At 43.2% G+C, this 15452-nt stretch overlaps 1 protein-coding gene across 6 annotated transcripts in view; it reads right to left on the bottom strand.

Moving 5' to 3' along the window:
• Positions 1 to 15452, bottom strand: part of SEMA5A (semaphorin 5A) — a 553896-nt gene that overhangs the window by 118260 nt on the left and 420184 nt on the right. For all 6 annotated transcript variants that reach the window (XM_049860605.1, XM_049860561.1, XM_049860570.1 and 3 more), the window contains one exon: positions 3707 to 3914. In XM_049860605.1, the coding sequence (XP_049716562.1) occupies positions 3707 to 3914 (208 nt within the window). The remainder of the gene's footprint in view (positions 1 to 3706; positions 3915 to 15452) is intronic.

The following is a 15452-nucleotide window of genomic DNA, read 5'->3' as shown; positions in this document are numbered from 1 at the left end:
CTTTCCACACATGTATGAGGCAGCTGAAAACACCATGGCTTTGGGTCAGGTGCACCTTAGTCCTTAAAGTGACATCTTTGCTTTTTAATACTTTAAATAGGTCTTTAGAAGCAGATTTGCCCAGTGCAATATGTCTTTTGATTTATTGACTGCTGCTTGCATGAATGTTGATTGTGGATACAAGGAAAACGAAATCCTTGACAACATCAATCTTTTCTCCATTTAACATGATGTTGCTCATTGGTCCAGTTGTGAGGACTTTTGTTTTCTTTATGTTGAGGTATAATCCATACTGAAGGCTGTGGTCTTTGGTTTTCATCAGTAAGTGCTTCAAGTCCTCTTCACTTTCAGCAAGCAAGGTCATGTCATGTGAATAACGCAGGTTGTTAATGAGTCTTCCTCCAATCCTGATGCCCCGTTCTTCTTCAATCCATAGCACTGACTAGTATTGGGAGACCAAGGGTGAAACAGTGCTGGAGCCATTTCTCTGAGTGTGATGCCCGCGTTGTTCTAGAAGCCACAGTGTGAACGCAAAATCCAAGGTGGGCCCTAGAGTCATGTGCTGCAGGCTTTGAACCCTGGTTTCCCATCTCGAGCTGTGACCTTGGCGGGGTCCCTAAAATCTCATCTGAAAAGTGGAGGTGACATTCTTTTTAAACTCTCAGAGCTGCTATGAAGATTAAGGGAAACCGTGACAAGGTCTAGTGCAGCGCCAAACGCATAGGAGAAACTTGTGAAAGCCCAGGAATTGTTGTCACCTGTAAATATTTTAACAGGCATCAAACTGTGCCTTGCCTTGGGGGAGAAGATATTCAAAAACTAAATAAATAAAAAGTGAAAACTTGATTTTGAAGGAGACACAAGTAATGCAGTTAAGTTCAAATTATCTTATCACTTTAAAATTCATTTATAAAATTTATTCCCAGTTATAAATAACCTTATTGATATGTTACTATGGAAACAATAATTAGCAAAAAAATTATTAGTCAATTTTTATTCAGTTCCTATTCACTACAGTACTTTTGGCATATTTCTGGAAAATCATAACTGTTTTGGTCAAATAAAATGCCATCATTTCTCATAATTAATTTAAAAAACCTAGACATGCAAATATTAGGCTTTTTTAGAAAGGATTCTTTTCTCTAACCAGTTGCTGTCAGGTCAGCTCTGACTCATGGCACCCCCATGTTTGTCAGAGTAGAACTGTGCTTCATAGGATTTGCTGTGGCTGGTTTTTCAGAAGTTGATCACCAGGCTTTTCTTCCAAGGCACCTCTGGGTAGACTCGAATCTCCAACCTTTTGAATAGCAACCCAGTGCGTTTCACCCTTTGTACCACAAAGGGACTCCATGCTTTTCTGTAGCTAGTGTTAATTAGTGAGGTTTTCCTGCCTTTCTACAGGAGAATAAGTAAGAAATACATTGGAAAGAATCCGTAGTGATTCTTGGGTTGAACATTCTCTTTGCTCAGATAGCATATTTAAGGGTCTGACACAAATGAGCCCACTCCGTGTGTGGCCACACAGAAGACAGCAATGTCTCCATTTATAATAAGCTAGAGCTCTGGCTGCTTTCTCTGAGCATGTGGACAAGCAAACAGCAGGGAGATTCAGCTCTGGATAGAATGCGATACTCTTGTCCTCCCAAGAACCAGTCAAAACAGACAAGGGGCTTGTTCTTGAACAGAGAGAGGACACTGTGGGCTCCTCCCACTTCGATGCCTGGCACTGGTGGCCCCTGCAGACTCACTGTTGGGCTTGAAGGGCAGCTGCATGAGATGGGAGCTGGCAAGACGCCTCCTGTTAGGGACTGAACTGTGTCCCCAAAAGATGTGCTGCAGTCCTAACCTCAATACCTGTGAAAGGGACCTTGTTTGGAAACAGGATCTTTGACAATGTTACCAGTTAACATGAGGTCATACTGGAGTAGGGTGGGTCCTAATCCAATCTAAGTGGCATCTTATAAATGAGGAGAAAAGGCTTAGAGACATCCATGGGAGAAGGATGGCCATGGCACGACGGAGGCAGACACAGCTGTAAACCAAGGGACATCAGGGGTCGCCAGGACCCACCAGAAGCCAGGAGAGAGGCAGGGAGAAGATTCTTCCTCAGAGCCCCAAAAGGAATGAACATGGCCAACACTCTAATCTTGGACTCCCAGCCTCCAGAACTGTGAGAAAATAAATTCCTGTTTTTCAAAGACACCCACTTTGTGACATTTTTGTTCTGGTAGCCCTGGGAAGCTAAGACATGTCTTTTTGCTGGTCTGAAGCAGGGCTCTAGCTCTGAAATTGCACTTACAGAAAGCTATTGAAACTCAGGCTCCCTGAAGCAAAGAGACACGAAAAGGGCAAATTTTGTCATTTTCACGAGCCACACACTCCCGCTCTGCCCCAGAAACACCCTAAACACAGCACACTGCCTGAGTCTCCCCTTATGTTACCCTGTGCCTGCCCCCAAAGGAGTCATGGTTAGAACTCAGAGCTCCAAGGACACTGGCTGGAGCTGGAAGACTGAGCCCATCCAGCTGCTTCCACACTGTGATGAGCCTGTGGGCAAGACTTCAGCCCACTCTGTGCCCTGAGCTGTCTGCAACAGGGTGAACAGTTCCTGCTCTAGACTAGTACCGCTGAGAACACAAATCAGACAGAACTCAAACAGCCATGGTCACAGGAAATGGCGTCCTATAAAAGAAGCCCATTCCTAACCATCACTTGTTATTAATTCAGATCCTGACAGTCTGCTGCGAGCAAGTGGGAGGCTACTCCTCGAGTCCCGTGATACCAAAAGAGGCATCATGTCTTAGACATCATTGCCTAGAATCACCCTGGAGGGAGGAGTCCCTCAGTGGTGCAAGCAGCTAACACACTTGGCTAATAACCAAAAGGTTGGAGGTTTGAGTTGTGATAGCAAACCTCTAAAACTGAGGTACGTGGCATAATTAAATGGCTGACTTGAGGTCTGAATCAAAACTCCATTTTGTTCCAAGCTCCTGAATTCCTGAGAATGTAGCCTTGACTTCTTCCCATTCATATGCATGTGGCCTTGGACCTCTGGCTGGATGGGATCAGATGACCCTGGCCCCTATGGATCATCTTGTTTAACAAACCTGGCTCTTGCCCCAAGCCACTCCTAATAAATAAGGGTGGAGGTCAGAAATGTGATTGTAAGAGAAGGGGTTTACTCAAGATGTTCCAGGAAGAAGGTAGTTGCTGATGATATACCTATCCTGCGACCACATGACCATCACACACGCCCCTTCCCTGTCCTTCTATAAAGCACTAGTTCTCCCTCCATGCTTGGGGCACATGGCAGATTCCTCTCTGCCCTGTGTTTCTTCAATTTGCAAATTGTATTACCATCAATAAATCTCTTTGCTCTTAACTTTTACTTATTTAACTTTACTTATTCTTAGAGACTACTCAGAGGAGGCTCAGATGAAAGGCCTGGGGAACTTCATCCAAAAAACCAGCTATTAAAAACCCTGTGGAGCACAGTTCTGCTCTGACACACATGGGGCACCACAATGTGGGGTCAACTTGATGCCAACTGGCCTTCTCAGCTCAGTGTCTGGTTCTGGGCCTCCCATGGGGTTGAGGTCCTCCTGAGTCACTCAATCACAGCGGCCTCACAGCACTCGGGGTGGGTGCCTCACCAGGCAAGGCTCGTCCATCCTGCGGGATCACTGCCCCGCCGCCGGCCACCTACCTGCGTGTTTTGTGGAAGTGGCATCTCTTTAGCGGGATCTTGGCCACGTGCTCACGCAGGCCCACGAATAAGACGCTCCGGCTGTGCAGGATCCGGAGGCTGCGCACGGGCTCCGTCCGCCGCTCGGGGAACAGCTCCACCTCCTCCAGCAGGCAGCTGCCCGCGGCTGGGCCAAGGGGTGCCCGCACCTTCTTTATGGTGCCGTGATCTGGAAGGCAGCGAGCAGGGGACAGGACAGTGAGTGCCACAGCCAGGCTCAGAGACCCACGGCTCTGAGTCGAAGGGGCTAGGTTTACAACCCGCCCTTCTCAGACATGACCTCACTGACATAACGAGAGACAACTCCATTTCCAAACAGGGTCACACCCATGGTCTAGGGCTTCACCACATGTTTCTGGGAGACACGATTCAATCCATGATGACACACAAATGTTTTGTTATTCTTGCTTTCACGAGTGACTAACAGTCATAATTATACAGCAAATTTTACTTCAAGGAGATAAATTCTGAAACACAAAACAAGGATTTACCTGTTGCCATCGAGTTGATTCCAACTCATAGTGATCCTATGGGACAGAATAGAACTGTCCCACAGGGTTTCCAAGGCTGTAATCTTTATGGAAGCAGACTGCCACATCTTTTTCCCGTGGAGCACCTTGTGGGCTCAAAGTGCAGACCTTTCAGTTAGCTGCCAAGTGCTTAACCATTGTGACACCAGGGATCCTTAAAATAATGATTAGGAATATATTTTTCCTTGGAATAGATTACAACAAGCCAACAAAAAGGAGGTCTGAGTGGCCCTGCATGCTAGAGTGGGGGCACGCACAAGAAGGGGCATGTCCGCAGCCAGAGCACTGATATGACAGGGCTCCATTAAGCAGAGACTGCATCTGGGGCATTGGAGCAGATACTTAAACCCCTGCCAGCCAGCAGATGGCTGGGAGGTGGTGGCCGGTGGTCCATGCCCATCGATGTCCAGCGGTGCTCTCTGCTGGTCACTCAGCAAGCGTAAGACTGAAGGGCTTGTTCTGGGAGAAGGTGTGGTGAGGTCATTTGTTTCAGCAGCAGAAATGGTAGTTCAGCCCATAAAATGGACCCAGAAATCAAGTGTCTACTGAACAGGAAAAGGGCATAGACGGACCCCACGCAGGCCTCAGGGCACTTTGCTATTGCTGTTTGATAACAGTTGTCACATCTGGAATTACAAATGCTCTTGTTTTGTAAGCTCTAGGAGGGTAGGCGCACCATGTCGGTGTTGTTCTGAGAAGTGCAGGTGCCCCATGGATCATGGAGATCGGGTGCTTAATAAGCACATGTAATGTTCAAGACTCACCAACAGTTAATGCACTTGGCTGTTAATGGAAAGGTTGGCAGTTTGAGTCCACTCAGAGGTACTTGGAAGAAAGGCCTGGCAATCTATACGCGAAAGGTCACAGCCATTGAACACCCTGTGGAGCACAGTTCTACTGTGAAATACAAGGGGTCGCCAAGAGTCAAGGTCAACTCAAGAGCAGCTGGTGGTGGTACTGGATGAGAGACTGGAAGTGTGAGTGAGTGATGAATGAATGAATGAATGAATGCAGGATTGAACGCACATCTGCAGCAGGGATGTCATGTGTGTCACTGATTTATTTGCAGAAACAAGTCCTGATTGGTAAGACAAGAGTCTCGTGCAAAGGTGAGGCATAATCCACGTAGCTCCCTAATTCCCCAATATGGATGGACTTCACCCCAAAGTGTCATAAACAACATATCCAGGAAGAAAATTATTTTAATTGGCTCCATCCAATAAAACATTAATTCAGACAATTGGCCATAGGGAATAAAACCACACACACCTTCTACACAGCTGAGTATCAACACTCTAAGCAAAGTCAGTAGCAGGAAAATAGACATCAGAAACATGTAAAATGTCAATCCTTCTTTAAAATCTTGAGGTCAGTAAGAAAAGGAACTGGCACTTCCTATCAATAGCAGCTCAACTCTGCAGGGAAAGAGGAGGACACCTGGGATCATTCAAGGGAGCAGGGTGGTCCAAACTGGCTCTACTTTGGCAAAACCTGTCATAGTATCTGCTTCCACATGAACATGTCAACTGCAATTACGTTATGGACACAATTTGTGTGTCACTTAGAAGCGAGGATGGCAAGACTTCAACCTGATTATTTTGGACACATCACCAGGAAAGACCAAACACTGCAAAGGAAAAGATATTATGGCTGGTAAAGCAGAGGGTCTGCAAAAATGAACAAAACCCTCAATGAGATGGACAGACAGAACAGCTTCAATAATGGACTTGAACATAACAACGATCATGAAGACGGCCCAGGGCTGAGCAACGTTTCGTTGTTATACAGAAGGTTACCATGAGCTGGACCTGAATCAATGGCAACAAACAACAACAACGTATTTGTAGTTTATCTCTGAAATTGAAAACTATGGACACTCATCATGAAAGACAAAGAGCTACCATTGGAGTAATCAAAGCTGAGAGCATAGCTGCTATTCGAAAGGCACAAATAATTATAATTACTTGAGAATATCATTAAATATTGTACTGAATCATTTATATCTGCCTTGTCTTTGTCTTAGAAGTAAAGTAAGCATAGGGTTGCAGGATTAAACACAGGATGCACAATTAGATTTGAATTCAGATAAACAATGATTTTTTTTTTAGTATTATTACTATGTCTGTCAGTTTGTCGTACTGTAGGGGCTTGGATGTTGCTGTGACGCTAGAAAGTATGCCACCGGTACCCAGATACCAGCAGGGCTACCTACTGAGGACAGGTTTCAGCTGAGCTTCCAGACTAAAGACAGACTAGGAAGAAGGACCCAGAAGTCTACTTCTGAGAAGTATTAGCCAGTAAAAACCTTATGAATAGCAGCAGAACATTGTCTCATATAGTGCTGGAAGATGAGCCCCCAATGATGGAAGGCACTCAAAAGACGACTGGGGAAGAGCTGCCTCCTCAAAGTAGAGTTGACCTTAATGACGTGGATGGAGTAAAGCTTTTGGGACCTTCATTTGCTGATGTGGCACAACTCCAAATGAGAAGAAACAACTGCAAACATCCATTAATAATCAGAACCTGGAATGTACGAAGTATGAATCTAGGAAAATTAGAAACTGTCAAAAATGAAATGGAACGCATAAACATCAATATCCTAGGCATTAGTGAACTGAAATGGACTGGTATTGGCCATTTTGAATCGGACAATCATCTAGTCTACTACGCTGGGAATGACAGCTTGAAGAGGAATGGTGTTGAATTCATGGTCAAAAAGAACGTTTCAAGATCTATCCTGAAGTACAACGCTGTCAGTGATAGGATAATATCCATACGCCTACAAGGAAAACCAGTTAATACCACTATTATTCAAATATATGCACCACCCACTAGGGCCAAAGATTAAGAAATGGAAGATTTTTATCAGCTGCTGCAGTCTGAAATTGATCAAACATGCAATGAAGATGCATTGATAATTACTGGTGATTGGAATGCGAAAGTTGGAAACAAAGCAGAAGGATCAGTAGCTAGAAAATATGGCCTTGGTGAAAGTAACGATGCCGGAGATCGAATGACAGAATTTTGCAAGATCAACGACTTCTTCATTTTAAATACCTTCTTTCACCAACATAAACGGCAATTATATACATGGGCCTTGCCAGATGGAACACATGGGAATCAAATTGACTACATCTGTGGAAACAGACGACGGAAAAGCTTGATATCATCAGTCAGAACAAGGCCAGGGGCCGACTGTGGAACAGACCATCAATTGCTCATATGCAACTTCAAGGTGAAACTGAAGAAAATCAGAGCAAGTCCACGAGAGCCAAAATATGATCTTGAGTATATCCCAACTGATTTTAGAGACCATCTCAAGAATAGATTTGATGGATTGAACACTGGTGAACTAAGACCGGACGAGTTGTGGAAGGACATCAAGGACATCATAAATGAAGAAAGCAAGAGATCATTGAAAAGACGGAAAAGAAAGAAAAGACCAAGATGGATGTCAGAGGAGACTCTAAAACTTGCTCTCGAACGTTGAGCAGCTAAAAGGAAAAAATGATGAAGTAAAAGAACTGAACAGAAGATTTCAAGGGGCTTCTCAAGAAGACAAAGTATTATAAAGACATGTGCAAAGAGCTGGAAATGGAAAACCAAAAGGGAAGAACATGCTCGGTGTTTCTCAAGCTGGCAGAGCTGAAGAAAAAATTCAAGCCTTGAGTTGCAATAGTGAAGGATTCTATGAGGAAAACATTAAATGATGCAGGAAGCATCAAAAGAAGATGGAAGGAATACACAGAGTCATTATGCCAAAAAGAATTAGTCAGTGTCCAACCATTTCAAGAGGTAGCATATGATCAGGAACTGACGGTACTGAAGGAAGAAGTCCAAGCTGCTGTGAAGGCATTGGTGAAAAACAAGTCTCCAGGAATTGACGGAATATAAATTGAGATGTTTCAACAAATGGATGTGGTGCTAGAGGTGCTCACTCTTCTATGCTAAGAAATATGGAAGACAGCTTCCTGGCCAACTGACTGGAAGAGATCCACATTTATGCCTATTCCCAAGAAAGGTGAACAAACCAAATGTGGAAATTATAGAACAATATCATTAATATCACACACAAGCAAAATTTTGCTGAAGATCATTCAAAAACAGCTGCAGCAGCATATCGACAGGGAACTGCCAGAAATTCAGGCCAGTTTCAGAAGAGGACGTGGAATCAGGGATATCACTGCTGATGTCAGATGGATCCTGGCTGAAAGCAGAGAATACCAGAAGGATGTTTACCTGCGTTTTATTGACTATGCAAAGGCATTCGACTGTGTGGATCATAACAAATTATGGATAACATTGTGAAGAACGTGAATTCCAGAACACTTAATTGTGCTCATGAGGAACCTTTACATAGATGAAGAGGCAGTTGTTCAGACAGAACAAGGAGATACTGATAGGTTTAAAGTCAGGAAAGGTGTGCGGCAGGGTTGTATTCTTTCACCACACATATTCAATCTGTATGCTGAGCAAAGAATCCAAGAAGCTGGACTATATGAAGAACGGGGCTTCAGGACTGGAGGAAGGCTCATTAACAACTTGCGTTATGCAGATGACACAACCTGGCTTGCTGAAAGTGAAAAGGACTTGAAGCACTTACTAATGAAGATCAAAGACCACAGCCTTCAGTATGGATTGCACCTCAACATAAAGAAAACAAAAATCTTCACAACTGGACCAATGAGCAACATCATGACAAAAGGAGAAAGGTTGAAGTTGTCAAGGACTTCATTTTACTTGGATCCACAATCAACAGCCATGGAACCAGCAGTCAAGAAATCAAAAGACGCGTTGCATTGGGTAAATCTGCTGCAAAGGCCCTCTTTAAAGTGTTGAAGAGCAAAGAAGTCACCTTGAAGACTAAGGTGTGCCTGACCCAAGCACTGGTATGTTCAATCGCAGCGTATGCATGTGAAAGCTTGACAGTGAATGAGGAAGACCGAAGAAGAGTTGACACCTTTGAACTGTGGTGTTGGCTAAGAATATTGAATGTACCATGGACTGCCAGAAGAATGAACAAATATGTCTTGGAAGAAGTACAGCCAGAATGCTCCTTAGAAGCAAGGATGGCAAGACTGCGTCTTACATACTTTGGACATGTTATCAGGAGGGATCAGTCTCTGGAGAAGGGCATCATGTTTGGCAGAGTACAGGGTAGGCGGAAAAGAGGAAGACTCTCAACAAGGTGGATTGACATAGTGGCTGCAACAACGGGCTCAAGCATAACAACGATTGTGAGGATGGTGCAGGACCAGGCAGTGTTTCATTCTGTTGTGCACTGGGGTCGCTATGAATCGGACCGATTCGACGGCACCTAACAACATGTCCTATATGTCAGTATTATTCACGGTTTATCTGAAATTCAGCTGTAACTGGGCATCCTGTATTTTATCTGCTCGATCTGGCAGCCCTATTATATCCACATCTCATTTAATCATCTCAGAAACCTAGTAAAGATGTAACCGATGCATACATGATATCGTCATTTTACAGATGAGGGCATCGAGTTTCGAGAATAGAAAGGAACGGATAGATATTTTCTCTAGCTGTACTTTCAAAGTCCTGTAATGGGGTAAAATGTGTAATGACTTTTCACTTTGATGTTAATGAACAGGATAAAAGACTAACAAGAAATCCCAAAGAAAACATTCATTAAAAAGCAATTGTTGGGGATGCCAGTGATACAGAGGAAGATGTAATTTTACTTAAATTTTCTGCATTCTTTTTATTGCATGAGGTCTTCTGGATGTAATAAAACTTAACCAATATCAGGAACAAGAAAGAAACCAGCATTCTCATCCATTGGAAGCTGCCCCTGCTGCCCAGCCAGAGGGCAGGTGGCTCATGGTGTTGCCTTCTGAAGGCGGTAGTCCTCTGGTAGCAGGGATGGAATCCTGTCTGCACGTGTAATGCTGACCTGAGTGCACTTGGCAGACAATAGAGCCTGACGTGCCACCTTCCCATTTCCATACACCCACTGCTCAACAGCAAGATACATGGTGAGAGAGTCAAACAACTGTCTGTGGAGGAGCAGAAATTCTGTGTAGGTGGGAAAAGTCAGTATTTCTGGGAATCAGAGAAGGAGACTACGCACTGCCTTACAAAGAGGGACCAGCCAGCTCACCGTCCTCAGAACCCTAGTCCAGCCCTCACCCAGGGCAAAGGTGTCTGCTTGCCGATGACAAGGGGAGAGCTCTCCTGGCCAGGAATCACTAGGCTGTGGTCCCAGCGATTTGTAAGGTTGATTTTTGATGGTAACTGATGAAGTCCTGGAGACCAGAAGGAAAACTGATGGTAGGAGGAAAATGCAGAGGGAAAACTGGATTACTATAAAACAGTAATGTCTCTGGGTGTTTCAAATGGCTAACATGCTTGGGTGCTCACAGAAAGGTTGAAGGTTTGAATCTACCCAGAGGCACCCTGGAAGAAAGGTCTGGCAATCTACTACTGAAAAATCAGCCATTGAAAACACTATGAAGTACATTCTACCCTGACACACATGGGATCACCAGGAGTTCACAGTTTTTTTTTTTTTTTTCCCCATATCAATCAAGCCCTCATTTCTGATTTTTAGTAGCATTCGTGTTTTGAAACTATGAAAAAGATCATATGCAATCCCTACAAAAGTGCAATAGTTAAGGAGTTGCTAAAAAGGTCAGTGAACTAAACAGGGTATTAAATAGCAGTTGTTACAAAAAATAAAGATTAATCTACAACCTTGGAAACTAAATCTACAACTTACAGACGTGTAATTATCACAGAATTTGCTACGCAGACAACTGATGTATAAGTGGTGCCAAGCCCGGGATGATCTGACTTCCCTGTCAGGCTTTGGGTTCTCATTATCATGAGCTCAGGAAGCAAACAGGAGAATAAACTTATGAAAAGGGGAGCACTTAAGGTGATAAAAGATTTGTTTAAACAAAAACTTACAATAAAAATAAGACTTTAAATCAGTATATGCTACACGCAGTGTAAGCTCTAATGTACATAATTCGATTAAAAAAAAATTAGCAGGGGTTAAATTCACCATGTTTTTGGTTGTGGGGGGGAAGTAGCTGATTTTTTTCTAATTTGCAACCTTCAGTTTATTAACATGGATTTAACAGTTTGAACAAGAAGCTATTTTGCATCTTGAAGTTACTGCCAGGTTCTGTTGAGTCAGATCTGACTCACTGCGACCCTATGTACATCCTCATGCCCGGTCCTGTGCCATCCTCACAATAACTTGACAGTGATGGTCAACTGAAACGAAGCCAAGCGTAACCATCTCTCATTTGGAATTCCAATATGCCTCATAGTAGGATCGGGACCCTGAGTCAACAGTGGGAAAAATAAGAAATAGATTTTGTTACCCACATAATTTGTTCACAGGAAGTTTAAAACTAGACTATAAATTCTTTTCTGTTTTATCCCTGATATTATGACTCAATATCTAACACAAAGGCATTATAAATTATATGTTAGATTCAATTTTTTTTTTTTTTTTTACTTCGAATGATCATAAGACATACATTATTAACAGTCTATTTCTTTTTCAAATATTTTCATTTATTTCAGTTAATCTCCTGCATATATGGTTCTGGTAGAGACAAGGATGGCGGAAAAAAAGGGTTGCCACTGAGTCAACTCTGACTTATGGTGATCGCATGTGATCCAAAGGGCTTCAAGGGTTGATTTTTTTTGGAAGTAGATCACCAGGCTTTTCTTTGAAGTGCCTGGGGGTGGACTTGAATCACCAAACTCTGGGTTAGCAGTTGAGTACATTAACTGTGTGTACTACCCAGGGACTCCGGAAAAGTGGAAGGGGCATATGGCACATGTAACATTTTACAAAATTGATGGATTTTGATAAGCACCATAAATTAACTCATATAGAAGGTTCTGCTGTTCACAACCTTTCTGCTAATGTGTCCGCTGATCTAAATGGGCTCTCCAGAATGAACTTTCAAGCATGTGAGGAAAAGGTTTCCAATCATAATGAATTTCTTTTCTCAGGCATTTCTACAAATTTTTGTCCCATGAAAATTTCAAGGAAGGAAGGAGAGGGGGATGGAAGAAAAAAGATGGGGAGAGAAACTGGGTAATCCAATAGGACATTTACTATCTTTATTTCTCAGCAAGATAGACTGACACAGTGGCTGCAGCAACGGGCTCAGGCATCACAACGATTGTGAGAATGGCATAGGACCAGCCAGTGTTTTGTCCTATTGTACTGTAAGTCGGTTGTACTATGAGGTCACTGTAAGTCGGAACTGACTCAATGGCACCTAACAAAAACAACATGATTAAAAATAATAATTTTCAATTTTTTACACTTCTGTATGATCAGGCAACCTTCTCTAATTCACTAAAGTTTGACTCATGGAGCAATTAATGCTTAAACAATACTTAAAGTGAAAGTCACTATGCCCGATGTGGACACTGGCTTAAATCCTGATAAACTCAAGAACCCTGGGCAATGAAAAAACACCGAGAGAGATGAATTCTTCCAGTTAACAGCAGCCTGAAGCACTTCTAAACCACAGAATACAGAAGTATTTTCTCTAGGGCTCACCGAGAAACACTGAAGGTGGGGGTTTTAAAAGATTTGACATGCTTTATATTTTTTGTTTCATAAGAAAGGAAAATTAGTTGTACCAGGAAACTAAGACAGAACTAATTAAGAAAATGTGATATAAACATGGCAGGATCATTGCAAAGGCAAACAGTCACCATCAAGTGCAGCTAACCCTGACGCATGTCAACCCCATGAGTGTCAGAGCAGAACTGTGCTCCATATAGTTTTCAATGGCTGATTTTTCAGAAATAGTTAACCAGGCCTTTCTTCCGATGGGCCTCAAGGGTAGCCTCGAACCTCCAACTTTTCTGTCAGTGTCTGAGCACATGAACTGTTTGCATCACCCAGGGCCTTCAGGGTTAAATTTATTACCTTGACTACATTCTCCTTTTATTGCTTCTCCGGCTTTTATCATCTTTTATGGGAGTGTTTATGTTTTCTGTGTGGTGAATCCGCGGGGAAATTAAACCTGTGAATGAGACTATAGGCCTCTGACACTGGGCACCTATGCCAGGGCCTGGAGCTTCACTGCAGACAGGAGGCCGCGAACACAGGAGGCTCAATTACCATATTTCCAGCTGTGCTTTTGTTGTTATTTGATTTCTCACTGCTACATCCGAGAGCCAGTTTCAGCATCTGTCTCATCAACCCAGAGTCAGGGCAGGTAAAAGAAAACTGTTTATATTTAAGCTTCCCTTTCTGTTCCAAGCATCATCAGTGAAAAACCAGAAACCAAACCCGCTGCAGTCGAGTCAATTCCAACTCACAGGGACCCTATCATCAGTGAGGTGATGATGAAATGCCTTGTCAGGCTCGCTGGGCATCGCACTGCCATGGCAACAGGCCATCATGCAAAGTTCATCAATTCAGCTGGTTGTTCTTCAAAAGTAGCAGACAGCTGATACGTTACAAAAGTTCTTTCTGTTAGCGTGTAATTAAGTAAATTAATTAAATTCGTGCTGGACTGTGAGGTTAGCATTACATTTTACAGAGTAACGGAAAATTAAGAAAACAGGCCTACTTCTCTAGTGTATGCCTGAAAGGCAGAAGGAGAATTAAGACAAGAACACAGGCCTGCTTCTCTAGCGAATGTCTGAAAGGGAGATTGCCATGAACTCAGTTCCCAGATCCAGCTGTTAGCATAAATACGCCGCTGTTATTGTTGCTGGCTTAGGGACAGTTCCTGAGCTCTGAGACCTTGTTAGCTACCATCAAGTTCTTACTGACAACAGAACGACACGTTGCCCGGTCCTGCGACTCATCCCCGTGATCGCTGGCACGTTTGAGTCCATCCTTGTGGCCACTGCGGCATCTCACCGAGGGTCTGCCTCGCCCGTGCTGGCCCTCTGCTTCACAAACCCGATGCCCTCCTCTAGCAACGGGTCCCCCTGATGACACTGCAGTGAACTGCGGAGCCCAGAGGGGAGAATGAAGAGAGCTGGGGGAGAGGGAGTGTCTGGTGGCCAAGGCGGAGTGGTACAGCGGCTTGGAGAATATGGAACTCTGGGATATATTTAAACTTTGCCTCACAGGGACCAGCTTTGCACTGATTCTTATTTATGAAATTATTTGTTTATGGACTCATGGTGACCCCATCTGTGCAGAGCAGAATTGCTCCACAGCGTTTTCAAGGCTGTGACTTTTCAAAAGCAGGTCACCAGGCTTTTTTGTAAAGTGCTTCTGGGTGAATTTGAACAGCCAGCCTTTTGGTTAGTAGCTGAGTGCTTAACAGTTTGCACCACCCAGGGCCTCCGATGGAGTCCAGAGATATTAAAAAGTGCCAACATTGTATAATAGTAAAAATTCCAGTTGAATGAAAAACCTTACACCATAACTCAAAGCAGCACCCCACTGTGAAAAGGGCTCCTTAAAGACCCAATTTGCAAAGGACAAGTCAAGGCCGCTGTGGGTAAAACACTTTCACTTTGAACCAGTGTTCTTTTGGTAAGGATATTGTGGCGTTTCAGCAATTAATTAAATGATCATATCAACGAGGAGCTAAATAAAGCTCCCAGTCCTGCTAATTAATCTTAGAGATTACTTTCAATGTTAAGAGTGAGGATGCTTTTCTTTCCGAATTCATTAACGATATCTGGGTATTCAAAAATTAATTACTGGATTTTTTTTTTTTTAATCTTTGGCATAAATACATGAAAACCGAGGCCCACAAAACCTCTAAGCTAGCTTTTGGGGTGAAAACCAACTTCTACAGCACTCAACCCAGATCACTTGCAGGGAGTCCTCATCACAGGCAGCAACCCTCAATATTTTAACTTTGTGTCATAACAATGCTTAACACATATTTTCTAGTGAAAGAAGTCTTTTTTCTTGAGCAAATTTTCCTTTCCTCCTTTCAATTCAATTTAAATTCCTCAAATATAAAATGCTGCATATTTAATCAGTTTCCGCTATACTCGGTGGGAGCTCAGAAGTTAGACTAATAATAGGTTGTAAGAACTGTGCTTTTGACCATCGTTTTAATTTCAAAACGGTTTAATATTTTCAAATACTTAAGCTTTTGTAACCTTCAGAAATCCAAAAAGTGGTGACAGTTATTCATTGGTGGTGCAGTAGTTAAGAGCTACAGCTGCTAACCAAAAGGTTGGCAGTTCAA

Source organism: Elephas maximus, chromosome 2 (genome assembly GCF_024166365.1).
Source record: "Elephas maximus indicus isolate mEleMax1 chromosome 2, mEleMax1 primary haplotype, whole genome shotgun sequence".
Classification (NCBI taxonomy): domain Eukaryota; kingdom Metazoa; phylum Chordata; class Mammalia; order Proboscidea; family Elephantidae; genus Elephas; species Elephas maximus.
The sequence above is the reverse complement of the archived record's forward strand: the minus strand, read 5'-3'. Positions and strand labels throughout refer to the sequence as shown.